The sequence below is a fragment of the Pelophylax lessonae genome, assembly GCF_965119305.1.
Source record: "Pelophylax lessonae genome assembly, chromosome: 1".
NCBI lineage: Eukaryota > Metazoa > Chordata > Amphibia > Anura > Ranidae > Pelophylax > Pelophylax lessonae.
Window position 1 is genome coordinate 33,179,405 of NC_138768.1, and position 26,973 is coordinate 33,206,377.

General features: G+C 44.6%; 1 protein-coding gene across 1 annotated transcript in view; it reads right to left on the minus strand.

Annotated features, from left to right (window-relative positions):
• UNC13B (unc-13 homolog B) overlaps positions 1–26,973 on the minus strand; it is a 703,803-nt gene that overhangs the window by 191,944 nt on the left and 484,886 nt on the right. Inside the window, exons 12-15 of the mRNA XM_082256386.1 lie at positions 14,848–14,926; positions 7,584–7,658; positions 5,177–5,396; positions 2,443–2,670 (exon numbers count right to left, since the gene is read on the minus strand). Coding sequence (XP_082112512.1) covers positions 2,443–2,670; positions 5,177–5,396; positions 7,584–7,658; positions 14,848–14,926 — 602 coding nt within the window. The remainder of the gene's footprint in view (positions 1–2,442; positions 2,671–5,176; positions 5,397–7,583; positions 7,659–14,847; positions 14,927–26,973) is intronic.

Sequence of the window (26,973 nt, forward strand, 5' to 3'; positions counted from 1 at the left end):
TTAGTCCACTGCAACCAGAATTTAGACATTTTATAGATAGGCAACTCCTATCCTCATATTGATTAGTGGTTCCAAATTAATAATAACTACTGCAGTAGGGAACAGACACAAAAAGATACACTCCGCTTCTTTCCAAAATAACTGTTCTGTTTTATTTGAGGCAATTGAAGGCTTTTATACACCTGATTATGTAGGAATCACATTATTATTACAATTGTACTTTTATGGTAACAAGGGGCGTAACATAGGCAGGCTAATTCTTATCAGGACTCGAAAGAATGCAAACATGTAATGATAACATTATTAGTGCCGTGTGCAATACATACAAAATGAAATACAATAATATAAAGGATGTACAAATTTCCTAATCTCCTCCTCTTTTGATCAATATTTTGATCACTAACCATACCTGCCATCACCTTTAACCTGGAACCCCCACACGCTTAGGTGGAGGTAGTCCCGGCCAAAGAGGCAAACTCCATTGTGGAGAATAATAGCTGGGAGCAGCTTTTTCATTACAAAATTACTTTTCATTGTAAAAAACGATTGAGAAGAGTTTTTTTTGGAAAGATGCGGAGTGTTTCTTTTTGTGCCTGTTTCCTACAGCAGTAGTTATTAATTTGGAACCACTAATTAATATGAGGCTAGGAGTTTCCGATCTATAAGATGTCCAGAACAGGGTCACTGGGAATGGACTTTTTAAAGCCTGTGCTGTGTAACTTTGTCTCTCACCTTTCTGTATCACTAGTTGCGCTCAAATCTCAGACTAAAGGTAACTGGTGGACGCCATCACTAGGACTCTGTGCCTGTCAGCGCAATGCAGGCAGATCATGGCTGGTGGGAGGGGCCGGCATGGTACTGTACATGCATTCCTAAAACCACCTAAGTAATCTTCTTAAAATGCAAGCAGTGAGCTAGTTCTTGGGAGGAGTTAAGCAAATATCAAAATGCCTTGATGGGTGGGTTTCAGTCTGGAGGAGTGGGTGTTTCCGAGGCAGGCTGTATTTGCATGCAGACCATCCTAGGTAATGTTCATATGTGATGATGAGACTCAGTGATTGAAAGAACTGAGCTGGGTGAATGGTCCCCCGGGCCTCCTGGGACCTAGTGAGTTGGGTGAATGCTCCCCTGGGCCTCCTGGGACCGAGTGAGCTGGTTGAATGGTCCCCCAGGCCTCCTGGGACCTAATGAGCTGGTTGAATGGTCCCCTAGGCCTTCTGGGACCTAGTGAGCTAAGTGAATGGTCCCCCGGGCCTCCTGGGACCTAGTGAGCTGGTTGAATGGTCCCCAGGGCCTCCTGGGACCTAGTGAGCTGGTTGAATGGTCCCCCAGGCCTCCTGGGACCTAGTGAGCTGGGTGAATGGTCCCCCGGGCCTCCTGGGACCTAGTGAGCTGGGTGAATGGTCCCCCGGGCCTCCTGAGACCTAGTGAGCTGGGTGAATGGTCCCCCGGGCCTCCTGGGACCAACTGAGCTTGGTGAATGGTCCCCCGGGCCTCCTGGGACCTACTGAGCTGGGTGAATGGTCCCCGGGCCTACTGAGAAGGGTGAATGGTCGCCAGGGCCTCCTTGGACCTACTGAGCTGGGTGAATGGTCCCCCGGGCCTCCTGGGACCTACTGAGCTTGGTGAATGGTCCCCCGGGCCTCCTGGGACCTACTGAGCTGGGTGAATGGTCCCCGGGCCTACTGAGAAGGGTGAATGGTCGCCAGGGCCTCCTGGGACCTACTAAGCTGGGTGAATGGTACCCCAGGTCTCCTGGGACCTACTGAGCTGGGTGAATGGTCCCCCATGCCTCCTGGGACCTACTGAGCTGGGTGAATGGTCCCCCAGGCCTCCTGGGACCTACTGAGCTGGGTGAATGGTTCCCTGGCCTCCTGGGATCTACTGAGCTGTGTAAATTGTCGTCCCCCCAGGCCTCCTGGGACCTACTGAGCTGTGTGAATGGTCCCCCATGCCTCCTGGGACCTACGGAACTGTGTGAATGGTCCCCTGGCCTTCTGGGATCTACTGAGTGGTGTGAATGGTCCCCTGGCCTCCTGAGCTTTGTGAATGGTCCCGGATCTCCTGGGACCTGCTGAGCTGTGAGAATGGTCCCGTAGCCTCTTGGGACCTGTGTTGTGTCCCAAGAAGCTGTAGCAGGGGATGATGGGGTGGGAGCAAACAGAAAAAATGAACTTCCCCTTTTGGGTGAAGTTCCGTCATTTATACTTTAGCATGAAAATGTGGGAAAGGGTGAAAGTTTCTACCAAACTTGTTTCGCTGTCTGACCTATCTTCACTTCCTGTCCTGGTCACTGCACAGGAAATGAGCCGATGTTCCCCACTAGGAACGCAGAAAGAAATGCAAATCTGATGGAGGTTCTCCCCCTTTTTGCCTTTATCCACATAATAATAAATATAATAGATTTTGGTGGAGCTACACCCCGCCCTGTCTTAGACTCACCAGTGATGGTGATCTTGGCTGACCACTTCGACGTGCCATCCAGCACGCTCTGTTTTACAGTCTTCATCTGCTGTGCATGGGCGACTTTGGTGACGGTGAAGACATCTCGGATCAGATCGAAAATCTCTGGCTTGTTCCTCTCCCGGATCTTCATCCGATCCTTCATGGCCATGATGATATTCTGCGTGCGGTCCTCCGCTCCATGCTTCGAGCTCTTCTCTGCCGCCCCTGCAGATAGAACAGAAATCACAGGTCATCTCACATGTGCTCTGGTCATGTCCGATGGCTGAGCTCTAACAATGCCCAACCACTGCGACCTATGGACTGGGGCAGAAGAGGGAAGAGTGCTCATCAGTAAATCAAACTGCACTGTGTGTAATGGCTAGATGAGGTCTTGATTACAAATGAGCCTCAACTTCTGCTACAGGACCCATAGGGGCTCTTTTACTACTCTAGGAAGGCTGCCCACAAGGTTTAGGAGTGTGTCTATGGGAATGTTTGACCATTCTTCCAGAAGCGCATTTGTGAGGTCAGGCACTGATGTGCACGAGAAGGCCTGGCTCACAGTCTCCGATCTAATTCATCCCAAAGGTGTTCTATCGGGTTGAGGTCAGGACTCTGTGCAGGCCAGTCAAATTCCTCCACCCCAAACTCACTCATCCATGTCTTTATGGACCTTGCTTTGCTTTGTGATTATTTCTATTTTTTCGCTTTTCTATTTCCCACTTTTTCTTTTTTCCTTTTTACGGTTCTCTTTGATATGCTTTTCTCTTTTCTCAATGCTATGGTTGAGGTCAGGACTCTGTGCAGGTCAGTCAAGTTCCTCCACCCCAAACTCACTCATCCATGTCTTTATGGACCTTGCTTTGTGCACTGGTGTGCAGTCATGTTGGAAGAGGAAGGGGCCGTCCCCAAACTGTTCCCACAAAGTTGGGAGCATGAAATTGTCCAAAATGTCTTGGTATGCTGACGCCTTAGGAGTTCCCTTTACTGGAACTAAGGGGCCAAGCCCAACCCATGAAAAGCAACCCCATACCCCCAAATGATTTGGTCCAGTGCACAAAGCAAGCTCTATTAAAGACATGGATGAGTGAGTTTGGGGTGGAGGAACTTGACTGACCTGCACAGAGTACTGACCTCAACCATAGCATTGAGAAAAGAGAAAAGCATATCAAAGAGAACCGTAAAAAGGAAAAAAGAAAAAGTGCGAAATAGAAAAGCGTAAAAATAGAAATAATCACAAAGCAAAGCAAGGTCCTGCACAGAGTACTGGCCTCAAACTGATAGAACACCTTTAGGATGAATTAGTAAGGAGAATGTGAGCCAGGCCTTCTCGTCAAACATCAGTGCCTGACGTCACAAAAGCGCTTTTGGAAGAATGGTCAAACATTCCCATAGACACTCCTAAACCTTGTGTACAGCCTTCCCAGATGAGTTGAAGCTGTTATAGCTGCAAAGGGTGGGCCAACTCAATATTGAACCCTACGGACTAAGACGGGGATGCCATTAAAGTTCTTGTGTGTGTAAAGGCAGGCGTCCCAATACTTTTGGTAATATAGTGTAGAAATATCCCAGGCTGGGAGCTCAGTTATTTTCCATTTTAAGAAAGAATAGCGCACACATGCAAAAGAAATTACTACCAAATTTGAAGACAATCCATGAATAAAAATGGGGGTTTGGTCCCACCATATGGCCATATAGTGCTCAAGCCCACCACTGCGTCAAAGTACCCCATTATCAGTGGGTCCTACACTATCCATAAAAAAAGAGATGAATCCAGCCTTTCTAACCCTTGGAGACAACACTCCTTGCTGGGAAAGATGTGCAAATGCACTGCGGGGGACTCCTCCTATATCTACCTGATTTTTTTTTATGGATAGTGTAGGACCCACTGATAATGGGGTACTTTGACGTAGTAGTGGGCTTGAGCACTATATGGCCATATGGTGGGACCAAACCCCCATTTTTATTCATGGATTGTCTTCAAATTTGGTAGTAATTTCTTTTGCATGTGTGCTCTATTCTTTCTTAATATGTATGTCTCTTGGTTCACAGCTGCACCAGCTTTAGAAATATATGGGTATGCTCCCCCCAAATTTTTTGCAGTTATCTTCCATTGTTCGCTTTAAATAAACGGAGTTTGGCGGATGGCGTGATCCCGCCTGCAGGTGATATAGTAAACCTGAGAAGGAGAGGAGAGCTGTGATTAGCACTAATCACAGCTCTCTTCTCCTTCTAAGGTTTACTATATCACGCGGGGATACAGAGCGGAAAGGAAATTATACTCTACGCTGTCACACATAACTGGCAGGTGGCAGACACCGCCAGGAAGACATGGAGCCACCAATCCTTCCAGGTGATGATGATTGGACGGGTGAACGCCTCCGTAGAGCACAATTTGACAAACAAGCACAGCCGGGAGTATGTGTCAAAGCAGCCGCTTATACGGCATGTGTGCAAGTGGGACAGCGCCAGGGGGATCTTCAATGACCTTCGGTGCGACAACCTCTAAGACCTCGGGGCACGGTGGGCACTCTGTTGTCACCAGGTTGACCCCCGTACCCATGCCTGAACCCGGTGAGCCTAATTATCTCGCTGAAACACAGCAATGACTGAACTCTATATAAAGCGTCCAGATTTTATGGTCATACCCTCTTCATGGAGAAGTTGTGCAGAGGATGGTGGGAACGAACATACAGAAAGATTACGGGGATTTTACTCCCGGAGAACTTACTCTGCAGGCAGTCAGCGTTTAGCAGGTCTTGGCACTTCTCATGACATTTGACCCCGCACTCGGAGCAGCGCATCCCCTGCCGGGCGATCCCCCACAGCAGACCCTCGCACTCGTAGCAATAGGTGGGAGTGGTGGCGGTCCAGACTTCAAAGTTGTGGGGCGTTGTGCAAGAAATGGGGTAGATTAAGGCTTGGAGGGTTTTCTTGTACACGTGTGATTTCTGAAACACATGAAAAACACCCATTGGGGGAAGGGATATTATAATAATATAAATGGGGGAGACTGTGGCTCCATGCCTAGATACAATCTATATGAGAACTGCAAGATTTCAGGTAAGGGTCCAGCTCTCACACAGCTCTGGTCTGTAGACACTGAACAGGCCACTCAGTGAGGCGATGAAGTAGTTAAATTCCAGGTAAATACACCGATGAAATACATATAACCGGGATCTTTTACCTGCCAAAGGATGTGTATTTCTGTCCCTCCAGTCCTGAGATTTACACAGCTCTGCTACACAGCACAGCCTTGTCAGGCAGCACAGGAAACCGGACGTTTCTTGGCTGCAGTTCAGAAAAGTCTGTTTCACTCAGGCGGCCCAGTGGGGTAAAATCAGGGGGTTGAGCTGCGGTTTTACTGCCCTACCCCCTCCCCAGCCACACACCGGAATTCCAACATTATAGCCTGACAGGGCTGTACACATGGTGCGGCTGTGATGGCTTTGTGTCCACAGCATTTTTAACTTGGGCTGAACAGTTTGACAGGTGGCACCGCCTGCCAAACTCACCCTTTGAGATCCATGGGGCCGCACCACAACCACAAGCCATGGCTCCCACTTATGGTGCGGACCCATAATGTAAAATAAAAAAAAAAAATAAATAAAAACAATAAAGACCCCCCCCCCCTCCCCCTCCAAAAAAAAAAACAGGAGTTAGGAGGCGGCAGTAGCGTCTCCTGAAACCTTGCCAGCCTCTGCTATACTGGCCTCTAAAAAGGGATCCACCACAGATCGCTTTTTGGAGGACAGTAAGCATTACCGCCTGTCTGAAAAAACCCTAAGCCCTGGTTCACACCAGTGTGGTTTTCAAATTGCACTGCCTCAAATCCGCAGGTCAGTCCGAATTGTACCTCCGATTTCATTGCGGCTTGCAACTTTATTTAAAATAAGCGTATGTAAGTGGCAATGAAATCCCAAAAAAAGTAGTGCAGGAACCTTTATCAAAGTCGCTGCGACTTGGAACCCCTAGAGGGATGCCATGCGAACACAGCAGCCCCGGCAACCTACATAGACAAACCAGGCCAATGCACGCCTGGAGGGATGCCTGGGCTGCCATGCAAACATAGCAGCTGCGGCAACCTACATTGACATGCCAGGAAAATGCACGCCTGGAGGGATGCCAAGGCTGCCATGCAAACATAGCAGCCGCGGCAACCTACATAGACAAGCCAGGTAAATGCACGCCTGGAGGGATGCTGAGGATGCAATGCGAACACAGCAGCAGTGGCAACCTACATTAACAAGCCAGGCAAATGCACATCTGGAGGGATGCATGGGCTGCTGTGCAAACATAGCAGACTCAGCAATCTACAGTGACAAGCCAGGCAAATGCGTGTCTGGAGGGATGCCATGCAAACACAGAAGCCGCAGCATCCTACGTTGATAAGCCAGGCAAATGCACGCCTGGAAGGATGCCTGGGCTGTCATGCAAACATAGCAGCCCCGGCATCCTACATTGACAAGCAAGGCAAATGCACGACTAGAAGGATGGCGAGGCTGCCGCGCAAACATAGCAGCCTCGGCAATCTACAGTGACAAGCCAGGCAAATGCACGCCTGGAGGGATGGCAGGGCTGCCATGCAAACATAGCAGCCGTGGCATCCTACATTGACAAGCCAGGCAAATGCACGACTGGAAGGATCCCGGGGCTGCCATGCAAACATAGCAGCCTCGGCAATCTACAGTGACAAGTCAGGCAAATGCAAGCCTGGAGGGATGCCAAGGCTGCCATGCAAACATAGCAGCCGTGGCAACCTACATTGATAAGCCAGTCAAATGTACGCCTGGACGGATGCTGGGGCTGTCATGTTTACAATAGCACTGGATGCAGGGAATGCGGGGGCAAATGCTGCATGGCCGGATCTATCCAACGGATATCTGTCCACTGGAAAATCTAAAGGATTCAAGAGATTTTCAGCAGACAGTCACTGCACTTACTATGACATACGCTGATGTAAAAATCTGTATTCTAATTATGGGGAATGTTATGCAGGAAATGAAGGCAAGATAAGGTAAATCCGGCATGGCAAATGTCCCCGTTCTTTATAAACAGGTCTAAAATTCCTTTCTTGGAGAAACTCTTTCTTTTAAGGATCTTACTCAAAGAGGATTCCCTCTGGAAATGGTGCTTACCAAGTCTTCGTCCTTGAGAGAAGTGCGAGTGGCCATAGCAGAGGTGATGCCGGCCTTACGGGACTGGACCAGGGACTGCAAAGGTAATACAAAGGTGATACAGTTATATCCTCAAGAATTATTTAATCCTTACTAGCTACAATTTTTTTCCCAAAAGGCATAAAACAGCCACAGCTAAATGATAAGGGCAAATAAAAAGCAAGTGGAATCTTAGATTGTGATCTGCAGTGGATGACTGAAAAGCAAAAGGGCAGGATAACCAATATTAAAGTAAACCTGTCATAGCATATATTATTAGAACCTGGTATTGAGACTTTGTGGCCAGTGGAGGGTTTCTTGTTTGACAACTAAATGACAGCAGGTGGGGTTTGGTGTCAGGAAGGGTAGGGCTCATTTGTTGGTCCTGTGTACAGTCTGGGCCCAAAGTTCTCCCCAGGCACTAGGGAACTGAACCGAAAACAAGCATGGGCACTGCAAAGTGTCCTTATCAACAGTAACATTGGCAGACATGAGAGGTCCACTTTACCACACATCATGAAGAACATCATTAGAGTGCATATCTACTGCTGAGACAAATTATCCTAATCTTAAAAAATGGTCAGAAGTTTTGGAGAACACACATATCTTAAGAGGTTATTCCACTCAAAACTCTGTCTCAACCATGGGAAGAAGCATCACATACCTTCTTGGACCTCTTAGTGTCTCCAGCAGTGGAAAACATCCCAACTCTACCCATCTGCATAGCTTCTTGGACCTCTTGTTGTCTACAGCAGTGGAAAACTTCCAAACTATACCCAAACGTGTAGCTTCTTGGACCGCTTATTATCTCCAGAAGTGGAAAACTTCCATACTCTACCCATCTGCATAGCTTCTTGGACCTCTTGTTGTCTACAGCAGTGGAAAACTTCCAAACTATACCCAAACGTGTAGCTTCTTGGACCGCTTATTATCTCCAGAAGTGGAAAACTTCCATACTCTACCCATCTGCATAGCTTCTCGGACCTCTTAGTGTCTCCAGCAGTGGAAAACTTCCCAACTCTAACCATTTTCATAGCTTCTTGGACCTCTTGGTGTCCAGAAGTGTAAAACACCCTAATTCCACCCAGCTGCATAGCTTTTTGAACCTCTTGCGTGTCTTCAGCAGTGGAACATTTCCATACTATACCCATATGTATAGCTTTTTGAACCGCTTAGTATCTCCAGAATCTTAAAAAGTGGTCAGAAGTTTTGGAGAACACACATATCTTTAGAGGTTATTCCACTCAAAACTATATCTCAACCATGGGAAGAAGCATCACATACCTTCTTGGACCTCTTAGTGTCTCCAGCAGTGGAAAACATCCCAACTCTACCCATCTGCATAGCTTCTTGGACCTCTTGTTGTCTACAGCAGTGGAAAACTTCCAAACTATACCCAAACGTGTAGCTTCTTGGACCGCTTATTATCTCCAGCAGTGGAAAACATCCCAACTCTACCCGTCTGCATAGCTTCTTGGACCTCTTGGTGTCTCCAGAAAACACCCTAATTACACCCAGCTGCATAGCTTCTTGAACCTCTTGCATGTCTCCAAGAAGCTATGCATATGGGTATAGTTGGGAAGTTTTCCACTGCTGGAGACAAGCAAGAGGTTCAAGAAGCTATGCAGCTGGGTGGAACTGGGGTGTTTTCCACTTCTTGAGACACCAGGAGGTCCAAGAAGCTATGAAAATGGTTAGAGTTGGGAAGTTTCCCACTGCTGGAGACACTAAAAGGTCCAAGAAGCTATGCATATGGGTAGAGTATGGAAGTTTTCCACTTCTGGAGATACTAAGCGGTTCAAGAAGCTACGTGGTTGGGTATAGTTGGGAAGTTTTCCACTGCTGAAACGCTTAGTATCTCCAGAAGTGGGAAACTTCCATACTCTACGCATCTCTGCATATTTTCTAGTACCTCTTAGTGTCTCCAGCAGTGGAAAACCTTACATCTGAATTGCAATTATGAAATGGTCCCCTGAGTATTTTTAATTGGGAAGGTGCCATGGTCCCAGAATTTAACAAATCCAATGGAAATGCCAACCACCCCCCCCCCCCCATCCATCCATTTCCCCTCCTTGCTTTTTTTTTTTTTTGGCTCATTACCTGGAATAACCTGCAATCTGTGGGACCTCTAGTTTTAACAACCAGGTTTGCTTTAGACCTTGTTGGCTATGGGCCTTTCGGGCAGTTTTGTATTTATAGCTTGTAAGAGATAATGGATCTGGACAAATTCTTTTCATTCTTGTGGGAATCTTTAATTTAATCAGGGGGGATGATCTAGGAACAGCGGCCTATGACAAAATGTAATTATTAATTGAGCTTCCCATGACCTTTTGAGGCTGAGAGTAATGAATTATTCACACTGGAGAGAACTGGAGGGAAAAAAAATCTATTACAAATTATTATAAGCTTTATGAATTTTCTACTACACTAATAAGTGTGTGCTCGTGAAAATTAAAAAATGAATACATTTTATTGTAAAAGAATGATGGTGGCACTCCTAACGCTTTTCCCCAATCAGGTACAGGTAGTATTTAGAAGGCCCATTGAAACTTTATTATCCTAAGGTCGAATTTTTGAATAATTTTACATAACGCAGAATGCAACTGGTGGGGAAATGTCACTGGCGGAGTGCCGGAAAAATATAAGATGCCGGGGAGGCATTCAGCCCAGAAACAAACAGATAAAACTGAAATCTTAGGCTGACTGAACTTCTGACAATGATCAAATGTCATCTCCTGCAGATCACATGTGAACTTTTAGCATACGGAAAAGCTAAACCAACAAATGGAAATAAAAGGCCAAAATTATATTTCAAACAGAACTGTTAAAGTAGATAACTATGCAAGAATGTATATAAGAACAAACTTAAATAACACTTGTCATATATGACCAAGGATGGCCAGTGAAAGCTCTTTGGCCTGCGAGAATCTGAAGAAATCCACGGGTGGACACCTTGGTATACATGTGCGGATAAGGCAAGCAGGTGCTACTAGAAAACAAGGGGAAAAAAAAAGAAGGAAATTTTGTAACTGAATGTGAAGGTAATCCACATTCAGTGCCCATCACTGAGTCTAATGAACCTACACAAGATGCTGTAAGGTTACCAATCAAAAAATGATGGAAGATGCACATCCGGTTGCAGGCATAGCTAAAAGAAGGGGTTAAAAAAATCTGCTTGAAAGGGCCAGCAACATTCAAGCAATTAACAGTCTAATCTAAAAGGGGATTGGTGAAATCTAAAAGGGGATTGGTGACCTTGGCCCTTACTCAAGTCAAATACAAGTTCAATCTTATGGTGCTTTTCCACTGCATGGAACCGAACGGTTCGGCTCGCTTTTGTGCTTTTCCACTGCATGGTACCGCATGGTACGGTGTAGGAACGGTTCGGTTCGGTACGGCGGCGCTTTTCCACTACATGGAACCAAACGGTTCGGCTTGCTTTTGTGCTTTTCCACTGCATGGTACCGCATGGTACGGTTCGGTACGGTACAGCGGCGCTTTTCCACTACATGGAACCAAACGGTACGGCTCGCTTAAACAGTACCACCTCAGTTGTGGTTCCAAGAGGGCCGTACCGGTACCATATCCCACAATCCTTTGCTTGCAGCCTTGACTGTTTGTCACTACTAGCCACTGATTGGTCAGAGAATCGTTGTTATCCCACCCACTTACTTTAGTACTACTTTAGTGGAAAAGCAAACCGCACCAAACCGTACCGAACTGTTCCAACACCGTACCATGCGGTACCATGCAGTGGAAAACCAAACCGGGCCAAGCAGGGCCAAGTGGAGCCGAGCCGGTACTTGCAGTGGAAAAGTGCCATAATTGTGTTGACAACTCTCCCAACCATTAACCTTTCGGAAGCATTTGCACACAAAATGTTGGATTACCACAAGTTTCGCCACCAAAAGCAGCCCGTACAGTATTTCTAATTAATTCAATCCATTTCATGAGACTTAACAGTGAGATTCTTCTTTCCCCACATGGATTTACCATGTTTCTGAAGGTACTGTTCAATAACCTGAACCCAACTGGGATACAAAGACAGCCTTAGAAGATGCAGAAAAAAGGTCAACAGAGTGGGCTGCATCAAACTTGGACTTCCAATCTTGCCCACATACGACCAAGCTTCCAGTCCTGGGTTGGACCTACATACACAAGCATCTTAATCAATTTCCTCAAGACTTTTTGGGGATTAACAGCGATCTATTTATAATTGTTTTCACACAAGGTTCTCAAAACGTTCTCACATTTTCTAATTGGATTCAACTGAAAAAATGCGCAAATCCTTGGAGAAAGTTGTGTCCTATTTAAAAAAAGATATTTAAGGGGGGTGGCACATTCAAAAAGCAAACCCTAAAAGACTTCTTGAAAAATAGGGACACATTTGTGGACTGGTGGCACTAAGGAAGGTTATTCACAAACTACGTCCACCTGCCCTACTGACTGCAGGGTGGTGGACCATTCTTTAGAAATGCACACTTTCTGTGATGGAGAAGAAGGTGGACACCATACCTGGTTCGTACAATGGTAAAAGTTTTACAATAATTTGTAAGTAGTACAAGGTATTCCTGTGTACCTCCGTAGTATGACAAGATTAGGAAGTTAAGTTGGGTATGACAGACCCAATTGTCCTTCAACACCTCACTGTGATATCCAACACTCAACATCCTACCATCTACTACATACAAAGTGTGCCTTTCTTGGCTCAAATTAAAGCATACTTGAGAGGGAACAAATAACATCAGCCAGATATTGGGCACCAAATCTGTACCTCTCACTGGGACCTTCATCCTTTAAACCCTTCTCAGAACCAACTAGACTGCTTTCTCCCATTGACCAGAAGTCTCTTTTCCCACCAACAACTAATAAAGCCGATAAAGAGTAGCAATAGACACTTTGCTATTGTAAGGTCCATTAAATCAGTGATGTAGAAAAGGGTAATAAAACTAAATTTTTTAGGGGAGGATGGAGCCGAGAAGTAAACTACTAAATTACGGAGTCTGATTGTTGCCGCTACAGGTGGGGTGCAGCCACTTACCATCGCCTGTTAATAGAAGGGTCGGCATATAAGAGAATTACAAGAGGTTAATTCAAGAAGAAGGTAAATTGATGAAGCAGAGGGAGGAAACGTTTTGTATGTTTATGAAGTATGAGCAGATAGAAAAAGAGGGTCCATACATCACCTATAAGACACTTACCAAAATTTTCATATACAATTCAGTAATAGTCCCAGCAGAACTCCAACCAAACATAAATTTTTCTATTTTAGTTTGAGTTGAGAACAATTAGAAGTTCTGTTCTCCCGTTGAGAGATTTATCTTTGAAGTGTTACTAAACCCAGGAGCCTGCAGTCACTATATCTGATCTCCCACAGTACACAGAACATTGAAATGCAATTATTTTAGTAAATATAAACTAGGGATCGACCGATTATCGGCAAAGCCGATATATTGGGGGCTGATATGCACTTTCCCCCGATATATCGGAATCGGCCCCTGAGGTTACTGATATTGCAGATATTTCGGGAAGTGCTTGTACCAGAGTGATGCCTGCAGCTAAAGGCATCACCCCGGTACCGACGTCCATAGCCGACGGTCTTGTAATGACAATCGATGCGCCTGAGAAGCCACTCGGCTGAAATTACAAGGAGCGGGAGGGGACGTTCCCCCCCCCTCCCACCGCCTTCCGCGGCTCGTCCGGGTCTCTCGTCTCACTGGGAGACCTGGGCAACCAGCCTGTAGGCCACTGAAGAGAAGACCCGATCAAAGCCGCATTCGGCTCTGATCGGGTCTCCATGTAAAAACCCAGAAGTGATGTCATGACATCACTTCCGGGTACTCGGCGCCAAATTCAAAAAAATTACAGCATTTAAAACAGCCAAACCTGGCTTTTTGAATGCTTAAGTGCAGAGGAGGGGTTTGGGGTCAGGGGGGCAGCAGAAATAAGCTGGATAGGAGGGGTGGCTGCATAGAGAGGAATCTATCTCTTCATTTTCCTCCTGTAGCTGCTGAATGCCTGCGGGAGGGAGAGGAGGAGGAGAGGGCATTCATCGGCTGCAGGGGGATAATGGAGAGATCGGTTCCTCTATAAGCAGCAGCCCCTGCCGCTCCTCCTATCCTAGTGTACAGGATGGCCACACGGGCCCCCTGGAGCATGGGGCCTGGGTCACAATTGCGACCCCTGTAGGTACGTCACTGCAATGCATGTTTACAGCGTGTGGAAGCAGTGGCCTCTCTGTTGTGGTCTGACAAGCCCCCCAACTAATTCAAAAGCTACAACTCTCTAATATGCAAAGTTTATGCTCCCAACTGATTGGAGATGTTCTTCTCTGACAAAGCAGAGGGTTAAAGGACCTCAGCAGAGAGACCACTCTTACACTCAGAGAGAAATGGTCCTTCTCTGCAGCATGCTGTCAAGGCATAGGCCTTTCTACTCAGGCTGTGGCTGCTTTCTTAACAAAACTAACTTTAAGACTTTGATTAACTATTTTTTTAAGCAAACTCAATTCATGCAACTGTTCTAAAAGGAAAGTACAACTGGGGTTTCAAAAACTTGAATTACCGTTGCTTCATTTTTTTTTTTTTTTTAAGTAATAGAATCTCTATTATCAAAGTGAAAACATCTTTCAATCATTTAATTTAAAGAACTGCCTTCCACCGATTTCTATTAGCAACAACTGGTAATGAAAGGCAATATGAGAATTCCTCAATAGACTATGTAAGGATAACATACCTTATCTGTAGGTCTTAGTGGGACCACCACCTTCCCCTTTCCAAACACGTTAGATGAGGGATAAAGTTCTAAAATAATACCTGAACCTGGCATTATCTTCATCTTGAGGTCCACACCTCCGACTGTCTTCAGGAGCTCCGGCATGAATCAAGAGCGGAAAATCCCTTCCATTACATCAGCCGGGAAGAGCTGTCATCCAGGGTAAGTTTTGGAAGAAAGTCGCACCGCATTCATAGACGTGAGCCTACCTGACCAGGGCCATGTCTCCTCCTCCTTCCTGAGGCTACTACAATCTCCGACTATTCATTCATGGTGGAAATGAGGAGATAATGTCTGTGAATATGGCTCTACATGTGCTAAACTTTCCCAATAGTCATTGAAGGGAAAATAAATGGAACCCCCATTCTCCTTTTATGGAATATAGAAAATGAAGATTACATTGTGACTGTATGGATATTAGAATGATCGGAATGATGGAGAGGAAGGACAAACTGAAATCAACTCAACTCACCAAATCGCTGACCAACGGGATCGGCTTCTTCTTGCGAAGATCCGGCATGCTGTCAATGCCATACAAACCGCCACAAGGACTGAAAACAGACAGATATTTAGGTAAATACATTAAAAAATCATTAACATGTGTGTGATTATGTGGGACATTAGAGTGTAAGCTCCTTGGAGGCAGAGATTGATGTGACTGGCTCAGTGTTCTCTGTACAGCACCGCGGTATATGTCAGAGGTTTATAAATGTATACAAATTTTAGCTTGCGATATTTGCGACTGTGGTAGTGCATAATAGAATGCGATATTGTGGTTGTGGTAGGACATAATAGAATGTAAGCTCCTCTGGTGCAGAGAATGGTGAGATTCAGTGTTCTCTGTACTGCACTGCGATATATGTCAGAGCTACATAAATGTTTAACAAAAGTGCGTGACTATGGTGAGGACATTAGAGTGTTAGCTCCTCAGGTGCAGAGACTGATGTGATGACTGGCTCAGTGTTCAGCACTGTGGTATATGTCAAAGCTATATAAACATATAATAATAATAGCGTGCGACTGTTTGGGGGGGGGGGGGGGATAAGAATGTAAGCTCCTCTGGTGCAGAGATTGATGTGACTGGCTCAGTGTCTTCTGTACAGTGCTATTGCATATGTTAGAGCTATATAAACATGTGAGAGTGGGGGGACATTAGAGTGTAAGCTCCTCTTGGGCAGAGACTGATGTGATGACTGCCTCAGTGTTCAGCACCTTGGTATACGTCAGAACTATATAAACGTATAATAATAATAGCGTGCGACTGTTGAGGGGGGGGGTATTAGAATGTAAGCTCCTCTGGTGCAGAGATTGATGTGACTGGCTCAGTGTTTTCTGTACAGTGCTACTACTGCATATGTTAGAGCTATATAAATGTGTAATATTAAGTGTGACTATGTTGGGGGCATTAGAGTGTGAATTGTTGTTTATTAAAAATCTTACAAACATAATAAAAACATATTTACATATATACAAAATAAATAAAAATATATATAAACAAAAATAGTTTATATCAGCATAGAAACAGAAAAATTAGTTTTTTTTGCCAGAAAAAAAACAAAGAAAACTAAAATATACCAACCAAGACACTTTCACATTATTATTATCATGATTAAACTCAACAAAGTCCTAACCTCCACCTAAATACACTCTCAGGCTAAGAAGCGATTACACATTTATCTCATGCACGCAGCCTTTTTCCAAAACTCAGATCTTATAAAAAATCTAGGGGATGTGAAAGGATAGAAAGGAACCTGTATACCCAGAAACTGACAGACAGCAGCTACGGGGACCTTCTCAAGACTTCCTAACCTCGCCCAGAATTTTCTGCACCACCACCTCGACAAGAAGGACTTTTTTCCGAGTGGAAACCTGACACTGTGCATTCCACGTGAAGTAATAGACTACTAAGATAACTAGAAAAAGTGTCTCAAAATAAAAATCCCGATGTGTATCAAACGACCCATACGACCATTCCGCATAACTTTAGCTGGAAAGGAAAGGGATACCCAGAGCCCCACCCACCCGCTTATAGACTTCTATATTGAAGGGGCACTGAAGCAAGCAATGGTCCATCGTCATCTTCACACTGCCACGCTCCACTCTTGGACAACCACGGTTCTCTGCAGAGCGATGATTCAAGTTGCCCTTCCCATAGAGTCTTCCATGGAACGAGAGCCAGTCCAAAACCCAACACTTCAAAGGGATTCTCTCCAGATTAATCAAACGCAGGCCCTCCCTCATAACAGGGCCTAGGCAATTCCTCAAGGCCAGTGGCTCACTAAAGGCAGATTCAACAACCCTCCTCTCCAAGGCCTTCCTAGGAAGAGACTTAATTTCCTACGCCGTCACTCGCTACTGCCGAAGCGTTTTCAGGCATGGGGCAACGTAAGCCGGGAGCTTACCATGTTGGACCCCCAGACTTTTCACTAGCCAACCATTCTCCCAGCTTCACAGAAAAGGCATAAACCAGGACTGAAAAATACCAAACTCACCCAGGCGGTTCCTCTGCCAGCATCTTACCAAAATTATGTTTCAAAAACATCAGAGAAATAAATACCACCAGGTTGACCATACCTAGGCCACCAATCCGCTTGGAAAGGTAGGTTACAGACCTCTAAATGAGGTTCAGTTTGTTCCCCCATACCAGCTAGAAGAAACAGGTGTAGATCTTTGCATAGAGAGACACTGGCAAAACACAGACAAAGCTGACATACAAAAATACCCGGATCAGGTAAGTTTTAATCAAGTCAATCCTTTCCCTGTAAGAGTGTTTCTATTCCTTCCAGTTGGCAACCTTGGCATGGGCAACTTGTAGCCTGCTTTCCCAATTTGCAAGGTCATAATTTCCTGGATCAAATTTTATGCCTAAAACTTTAATTTCCTGCTAGGGCTCTGGGAAGGTGTCCGGAAGCTCACAGCTATCACCTTCCTCTCCCATCCAGAAAACGTTACTCTTATCCTGATTGATCTTTGAGCCGGATGCCTCAGCATACTGCTCCACCACTGAGAGCACCTCCTCTGCCTCCTCTGTCTCAAAGATGAAAACAGATACGTCATCAGCATAGGCCACAACCCTCAAAAGGAGGCTCACCAGGAATGCCCAAAGGCACTCCGCACAACAGTCTGCTCTCTAACCTCCTGATAAAGGGAGCGATTTCGAACCTGTATATCAGAGGACTCAAAGGACACCCCTGACGCACACCCGAGCCAACCTCAAAGAGCCGTCCGATCCAACCATTCACAAGCATAAAGCATTTAGCCCCTCTGTACAAAGTCTTTAGCCAATTGATAAAGCCCCCTCAAAGCCATACTTGGCAAGAAGCTATAGGTACTCATGATTGACCCGATCAAAAGCTTTTGCCTGATCCAATGCCAGCAGGTACTTTCCCCAGCCTGCAGCCCTGCACAGCTCCAGGGCATGCCAGACAGCTAACACCACTGAAAAAGTGAATGTAAGCTCCTCTGCTTTGGAAATGTAAAAAAATGATATACAGTATGTGATGGTTGTGGATAGATTAAAATGTAAGCTCTTCTGGGGTACAAAGAATGTGACTGATGTGTGCCCTCTATGTGGAACGCCAGCACTATATACATTTGATAATTATACAAAACACACTCCATGTATGAACTGCAATGTAAGTGGCAGTTAAAATACATTGTAAAGAACAATTAAAAAAAAGTACCAAAGTAATCCAGCAAAGCAGAATATGCCAAACATGGCAAATATTATTATGGATATGTGACTGCAGAGAGAACATCTGGAGCATGAATGGTGTAAAGTTCTATGTAATATCTGTATACTGTATACAGCATCTATATGTATCTCATATCACAATATGCTGCAGCTATACAAATAAAATAACAGTAAAAATTGTTGTAATGCATGCTAATGTGACTACTGGTAAGGTGAAATATCTGGAGCAGGAGAACACGATTAGTCTTTGTAAAGCAATGAGGAACATCAGCACTATAAAAAGTCTGCAAAGTAAATTCTGTATATAATAGAGAAAGGGATTTCTATTAAGGAAAAGTGCTTGCGGTGATCATCGGAAGCGCACTGATATTCAGTATTGAAGGTTACAGCAGAGTGCTGGAGCTGTACAGACATCAGGTAAAGAATCACAATACAGCATTCATTGTATTTTATTGCTTCTTTTAAGATCTGCATAACTAAACCATTTACAGATTGTGTGTTTAGGAACAAATAAGGCTTTTACTATGTATTAATAACTATCCAGCTAAAGTTTTTTTTAATTATTATTATTATAAATTAACAATTGGGGGATTTTTTTTACATTTGTTTAAAAACTAAAAAAAAATTGTCTTTACATTTGTTGAAAATTTAAAAAATAAATATATATATTTTTTACATAAAAAAAAAACAACAACTTTTTTTAACATTTGTTGGGAAAAAAAATGTTCTTTTACATTTGTGTAAAAATGAAAAACAAAAAAAATATTATTTACAAACATTTGTTGTAAATAAAAAAAAAAGAAAAATTATATATAACATTTTTTAAATATTAAAAAAATATATATATATATTTATTTAAATGTGTTTAAAAGAATTAAATTTAATAAATTATTCTTTTTTTTTTTTTTTAAACGAAGAGCAAGGCTCTTTCTTCGCAGCATGTTGGCAGGGCATGGGCTTTTCTACTCATGCTGTAGCTGCTTTATAAATTAAAAAAATTGAGACATTGCACTCTTTTTGTTTTGATGCACCTGGAATATATATTATTTAACCAATTTAACCCATTCCCGCCCAGCCCCGCTGTCCTTTTAACAGGGTCTTTATTGGACCACCCATGGACACATACATAGGCAGCAAGAGGTTATACTCAAGGTTCAGTTGGGCACACTCAGAGCTTGGAGAAGGAAGCAAAGCTCAAATAAGTAACAGGGCAGCAACTCAACATATCCGCCTTGGACACAGAAAGTAAAGCTAAACAAAGGGAAATTATACATTTTCTATTGGCTTAAGGGAGGGTTATAACCCCTGGGGAGATGTCCCTTTACTTCCTGTCACATAGATAAAACAGGAAATGAAAGGAAATGCTTTCAAAGTAAGGGAATCCCTGGTTGTCACCAGACCTTGTGTCCCCATTGGAAGGATTCCCCTCTATTCCTGTTCGAGGGATAACCCAAAATTTGGGATTTTCTTTCACTTTCACTCTTGGTAATAATGGTAAACAGGACAATAGAGAGGCTGAATCCCCTAAGAGGGGCACAGACAGCAATAAAAACTCACAGGGGTTATAATCCTTCTCCATTCTATACAAAACTATAATTTAAAAAAAAAATAAAAATAAATTGCCTTTAGGTGTACTTTATTATTCCAATTTGCACCTATGACCAGATATAAAAAGAAGGGTGCAGTTGAATTTTTTGTTACAGGAGGATGGCGGGGCATCTCCAGTACCAGGTCTCTGGTGAGTCACATGCTGGTAATCCTGCGTCACAATGCGTTTTGCCCATATTGAGCATTTCTTGACATCACGGGAGCCATCCAGAGGATTATTTTCTCCATAAATAAGGATGCAAGGCGCTCAAGGCTGCCTGTCTGCTCTGCTGAGAGCCGAACACAACTGCGTAGACGATCTATACACTGGAACCATCCATTAGATACAGACACACCAGTCAGTGCGTACTGCAACATCACACCTAACCCTTTCATTACCGGAAACTATCCATGTCTAGATGTTCAGACCAAATCTGGTAGCGTCATTTTACGTCACGTAACCCAAAAAAAGCTCTGTGACAAATCTGCATACCTAAATAATTTCCAGTTTGTGTTTTAGCAATAAATAAGGCTTTTATTTGATACTACATTTTAACAAATGTCCAGCTAAAGTTTTTTTTTAAATTATAAATTAACAACTGGGGGGGGTTCTTTTTTTACATTTGTTAAAAATGTAAAAAAAAAAATTTACATTTCATTTTTTTTTTTTTTTTTTACATTTAACAATTTAAAAAAGCAAAAAAAAAGAAAATATTCTTTACATTTGTTGAAAACTAAAAACGTTTTAAATTAGTTTTTTTTTAAAAAAAACAACTATTCTTTACATTTGATAAAAATTAAAAAAAAAAAAAAAGAAAAACTATTTTTTACAAAAACAAAATTAAAAAACTTTTTTTTACATAAAAAATATTATTTATATTTGTTTAAAATGTAGTTATTTTACCTTTGTTGTAAAATAAAAGAAAAAAAAACTTTTTTTACAAATTAAAAACAAACCTTTTCTTTACATTTGTTGTAACAAAAAAAAAAGTCAATTACGTTTAAAAAAAAGAAAAGAAAAAAAATGTATATATATATATTTATATATACACATTTTTAACAATGCAACATTCTCTACCTACTGCATATCTCTGTGCACAGAGATACAATGAGGCAGGGAAATGTTTGTTTACAAACAAACCTCAAGTCATCACCCAGATTAACTGTCATGGGGATCATGCGATTGGGTCCCATTAGTTGAGACCAGCTGAGAAAACAGTGCTAGCAAACTGTAAATTAATGGAAGGAAAGGATTAAAAGGAAACTACTATGTTCTTCAGAAATATAATTTTTTAACATTAATATATAAAGTTTGTCTGAATAATAATAGTAATAATAATATTCTGGATCAATGTGTTTTTCTCATACAAGAAAACTTGCCATGATGGACACATGTATGCTATTGCCTTATATATATATAAGTCTATCTGAATAATAATAATCTGGATCAGTGGGTATTTCTTATATTCACCTTAATGAAAACTTTCTATGATGGACACATGGAGACTATGCATTAGAAAATGGCGACGCTCGACCTGCAGTCAGATGGGGGCAGCACCCCATTTTCACACATATAGGTGGTGCTGTTCCCCTTAAACTGAAGGACAAGCATCATCATTTTTGTGTAGTCTTGTGGAATGGACTCTTAGAAATCACCATCAGTCAGATATTTGATACAGAAAAAATTGGATTTTTGACTTACCGTAATATCCATTTCTCTGATGTCCATTGACAGACATAGCTCCTGATCTTCTTAACCATTGGGTTATACTTCCCCCTACAGGAGTAGGAAACTAGGCAGAATAAAAGTCTGGCTACGCCTATGGGCAGCCCAAGGGGGTATACTCCCTCTCTCTGCTATAGGTACTCAGCTTTGTCACAAGCAGTGTCAGAAGAATTACAACTCCACAGAGGGGTGGGTGCTGTGTCCGTCAATGAACATCAGAGAAATTGAGTTTAGGGCAAGTCAAAAATCCCATTTTCACTTTTGTTCATTGACGGATACAGCTCCTGATCTTCTTAAACATTGGGGCGTCTCAAAGCAGTGTTAAACATGAGGGGTGGGAACAGCTAAAAAGAAATTCCCAAGGCTAAACTATAGCCAATCAGGTAAACAGGAGCTAAACCAAAACAACTGGAGCCCACCTGAAAAGAACAATACACCCTCAAAGAGAACCAGGTCCTCTAAACAGTAGCCTGCAAAATCTAGCGACCAAAGGAAGCATCCGCAGATGCCAACACATCCACTTTATAGAACTTTGTGAAAGTGTGCACCAACGACCAGGTGGCCGCCTTGTACACCTGCGTCACTGACACTTGATGACGGAAGGCCCAGGAGGCACTGAGCACCTGAGTAGAGTGCACCTTGACAGGGAAAGGAGGAACCTGACCCTTGATGAAATAGGCCTAAATCACCGTCTGTCTGATCCATCTGGAAATGTTCTCAGAGGAATCCATGGGCACAAATAGGGAGTCTGACTTCCTAAAAGACTCCGTAGCTGCCAGGTACACCCCAATTGCCTGGACCACATCCAAGGCATGCAAGGCAATTTCCTTCGGATGTTTTGGCCTGGGACACAGGGAAGGCAACAAATGTCTTCATTGAAATTAAAATCAGAGACAACCTTTGGAAGGAACAACGGACTGGGGCTAAGAACCACCTTATCTCTGTGATCCACCAAGTAAGGTGAACGACGGGATAACGCAGCCAATTCCGACACCCAGCAAGCACCAAAAAGGCCATCTTCTGGGACAGCGTAAGTGAAGATTCTCAAAAGGAGGCTTCTGGAGGATTGAGAGCACCAACTTGAGGTCCCAAGGAGGCAACGGAGACCACACTGGAGGGGCCAAGTGCCTAACCCCCTGAAGAAAAATACACACCAGGGAATGTATGGCCAAGGGCCATTGAAAGAAGACTGCTGAGGCAGACACCTGGCCCTTGATAGTACTCAAGGCCAGTTTCTGCTCAACCCCCCCGTTGAATAAAGATCAAGCCCCAAGCCACCAAAAAAGAGTGAGGATGAACCCCAAGAGACTCAAACCACACAATGTATGTCTTCCACGTACAATGGTAAATCTTCCTAGAAGTAGATGTCCTAGCTTCTAACAGCATTGGAACCACCAACTCAGACAATCCTCTATCCATCAGCGCCTGGCGTTCAACAGCCAGGCCATCAAAGCCAGCGACTGTAATGCAGGATGGAAGATTAGTCCTTGGGACAGCAGATCCTCCCTGAGAGGAAGCTTCCAAAGAACATCGGCGACCAGCCGCACTAGATCGGCATATCAAGCCTGGTGAGGCAAGTCCGGGGCCACTAAGATGACCGAAATACCTTCTGCCTCGATCCTGCGTAGAAGTCTTGGCAGAAACTTGAGAGGAGGGAATTCGTAAATCAGACGATACTGACCCCACGGGGGCCACCAGCATTCGTCAGAGGATGCCGTGACCTAGACACAAATCTCTGCACCTTTCTGTTGAGCCGAGGCGCCAACAGATCCACCTTGGGGATGCCCCACTGGAGACACAACTGATGAAACACCTCTGGATGAAGGGACCCCTTGGTCTAACGCCTACCGACTGAGGTAGTCCGCCTGCCAGTTTTTCACCCTGGGAATGTGTACTGCGGAGAGGACTGGAACGAACTGTTCTGCCCACCTTAGAATGACAGCTACCTCCAGAGCCGCCAGGACACTTCTTGTGCCCCCCTGGTGATTGACATAAACCACAGTCGTGGCATTGTCCGATTGAATGCACACTGGACATCCCTATAGACGATCCGTCTAATGTTCCAGGCACAGTCTAATCGCTCGAAGTTCAAAGACATTGATTGGTAGTCTGGACTCTTCCAGTGTCCAGACCCCCTGAGCAGATTTTTTGCAGAGGACCAATGTCCAATACAAGGGGAGGAAAGATTTGCAGAGCCGAAGGGTCGAGGAATGAAGCCACCATATCAGGGACTCTTTCGCTTCCCAGCTCAGCCAGATCTGATTGTCCAGAGACTGTGGATTCTTGTCTAATTTGCCCAGAATCTCCCTTTGCAGGGACCTCGTATGGAACTGTGCAAACTGAACCGCCTTGAAGCTAGATACCATCAGGCCCAGCACTCGCATGCAAGTCCAGAGGGTTTACCATCTGCTGGACAGAAAGAGACAAGTTGCAGCCTGCAGTTTCTGGAGTTTGTCCAGAGGAAGTAGCACTCTGGCTAAGGCCGAGTCCAGAGTCAGGCCCAGATAGTTCAGCTTTGTGGACAGAACCAGAGCAGACTTCTGAAAATTCCTCTCCTAAGTCTTTCTAGGAGCCATTCGTGCCTTGCCTTTCCCAATTCTTTCCAGCCCTTCCTCTCTTCTTTCCCCGGAGACCCCCAAGCCCTTCCCCTCCTTTTCTTTCCAGCAGACCACCATGCCCTCCCTCTCCTATTCTTTCCTAGCAGACCCCCATGCCCTTCCCCTCTTATTCTTTTCAGGAGCCCCCCTTGCCATTCCCCTCCGATTCTTTCCAGCAGCTTCCAATGCTCTTCCCCTCCTATTCTTTCCAGGAGACCCCCATGACCTTCCCTCCTATTTTTTCCAGGAGCTTCCCACCCTCCCCCATGCACTTCCTCTCATATTCTTCCCAGAGTAATTCTCCCCCATGCCCTTTCTCTCCTATTCTTCATAAAAACCCTCATTCCCTTCCTCTCCTATTCTTTCCAAGAGCCCCCCATGCCCTTTGTTTCCTATTCTTCCTAGAGCCCCACACTCCTTTCCTCTGCTATTCTTCCCAGAGCCTTTTCCCCCATGCCCTATCTCTTCATTAAAACCCTAATGCCTTTCCTCTCCTATTTTCCAAAGCCCCCGTGCCCTTCCTTGCTACTCTTTTTACAGCCCACCATGTCCTTCCTTTGCATTCTTCTCAGAGCCCTCTATGCCTTTCACCTCCCACTATTCCCAGAACGCTGTATGCCCTTCCCCTCCCATTCTTCCCAGCGCTCTCTACTCCCTTCCCCTCCAATTCTTCCCAGAGCTCCCCATGCCCTTCCCCTCCCCTCCCATTCTTCCCAGAGCTCCCCATGCCCTTCCCCTCCCATTCTTCCCAGAGTCACCCATGCCCTTCCCCTCCCATTCTTCCCAGAGCCCCCATGCCCTTCCCCTCCAATTCTTCCCAGAGCTCCCCATGCCCTTCCCCTCCCATTCTTCCCAGAGCTCCCCATGCCCTTCCCCTCCCATTATTCTCAGAGCTCCCCATGCCCTTCCCCTCCCATTTTTCCCAGAGCTCCCCATGCCCTTCCCCTCCCATTCTTCCCAGAGCTCCCCATGCCCTTCCCCTCCCATTCTTCCCAGAGCTCCCCATGCCCTTCCCCTTCCATTCTTCCCAGAGTCACCCATGCCCTTCCCCTCCCATTCTTCCCAGAGTCACCCATGCCCTTCCCCTCCCATTCTTCCCAGAGCCCCCATGCCCTTCCTCGGCTACTCTTCCTAGAGCTCCCTACTAACCCCTTTACGTTAGTAGCCTTATTAGTGTTCTGTGGCCCACCCATCTCCCTTTTTGATGGAACAAGCACATTTTGCTAGTTAAAATTTGTTTATCCAGAGACTCACAAATATATAAAAAAACATTTGGAATGACTACATTTTCCTCCATGTGCATAGGTCCCAGATTAGATAAAGACATTTCTGTGCGGTGAAAGCAGTAATTAGCTGGGGGGGGGGGGGGGCACAAAAGCACGGGGTCTGCACCATCAAATGCGGACAGCAGTTTAACATGACGCAGCGTGAAGTCAGGCCAGCGCTTTGTGTGTATAACTTATACAAACCCCATCCTGAGAGTTCCTCCCTGGATACTTTTGTTTCAAAGCAGTGGAACTCCAAAGTATCCGATATTAATGAGAGGTTGTTTGATGTCAGACATATATTTGTTAGGAAGGACGCCCACTGTGGGGGTTACATAACATAATGTCGGTATTTTGCTAGCTGTGCAGCATCAGGATTTAGTGACTTAACAAGGCTCTTGTACAGCACTGCTAATCCAGCAAAGGAATCCTGGAAAATATTCAAATATGGGAATTGCTAGTCTCCAGCCTGACAGATACATCTCTTCTTATTATCTAATCTTCTATAAAACCATATCACATTCACAGGAAGGTCAGGGGCGGGGGGGAGAGTTACATTCATTTTTGGTTTATCAGACAAGTTAGACAACTTAGAAAAATCCTCTATAAACCACCTAAAACATCTGTGTACACCCTGAAGAAGAGAGCTCAGATGGGGGCAACGCTGGGAGCACCAACCAAACCGCCTGAGTGATTTTTTATTTTGAACCGAGTAGGATCGGCAGCACTCCCAGTGATGTCATTTCTCTCTAGTAAACGGATTGGTTGTACTCCTAGTGATGTCACCGATCACTAGTATGTGGATAGGCTGCATTTTATATGAAGTCACGGGTCTATAGTGAATGGACAGGCCAAGGTCTAGGTGATGTCACCTCTCTCTAGTAAATAAGTAGGTTGCACTCTTAGTGATGTCACTGATCTCTAGTATGTTGATAGGCTGGATTCTATATAACATCACTGGTCTATAGTGAATGGTCAGGTCAAATTCTGGGTGATGTCACCTCGCTCTAGTAAATTGATAGGCTGTATTCTTAGTGATGTCACTGAACTCTAGTATGTGAATAAGCTACATTCTAGCTTAGTCTAGACTCTAGTGCACACTCAGTGATGTCACTGGTCTCTAGTGAATGGATAGGCTGCACACTCAGTGATGCCACTGATCCCTAGTGAATGGATAGGCTGCACACTCAGTGATGCCACCAGTCTCTAGTGAATGGATAGGCTGCACACTCAGTGATGTCACTGATCTCTAGTGAATAGATAGGCTGCAAGCTCAGTGATGTCACTGGTCTCTAGTGAATGGACAGGCTGCACACTCAGTGATGTCACCGGTCTCCAATGAATGGACAGGCTGTACACTCAGGGATGTCACCAGTCTCTAATGAATGGATAGGCTGCAAACTCAGTGATGCCACCAGTCTGTAGTGAATGGATAGGCTGCACACTCAGTGATGTCACCGGTCTCTAGTGAATGGATAGGCTGCGCACTCAGTGATGCCACTGATCCCTAGTGAATGGATAGGCTGCACACTCAGTGATGTCACCAGTCTCTAGTGAATGGTTAGGCTGCACACTCAGTGATGTCACCAGTCTCTAATGAATGAATAGGCTGCAAACTCAGTGAGGTCACCAGTCTCTAGTGAATGGAAAGGCTGCACACTCAGTGATGTCACCGGTCTCTAATGAATGGACAGGCTGCACACTCAGTGATGTCACAGCTCTCTAGTGA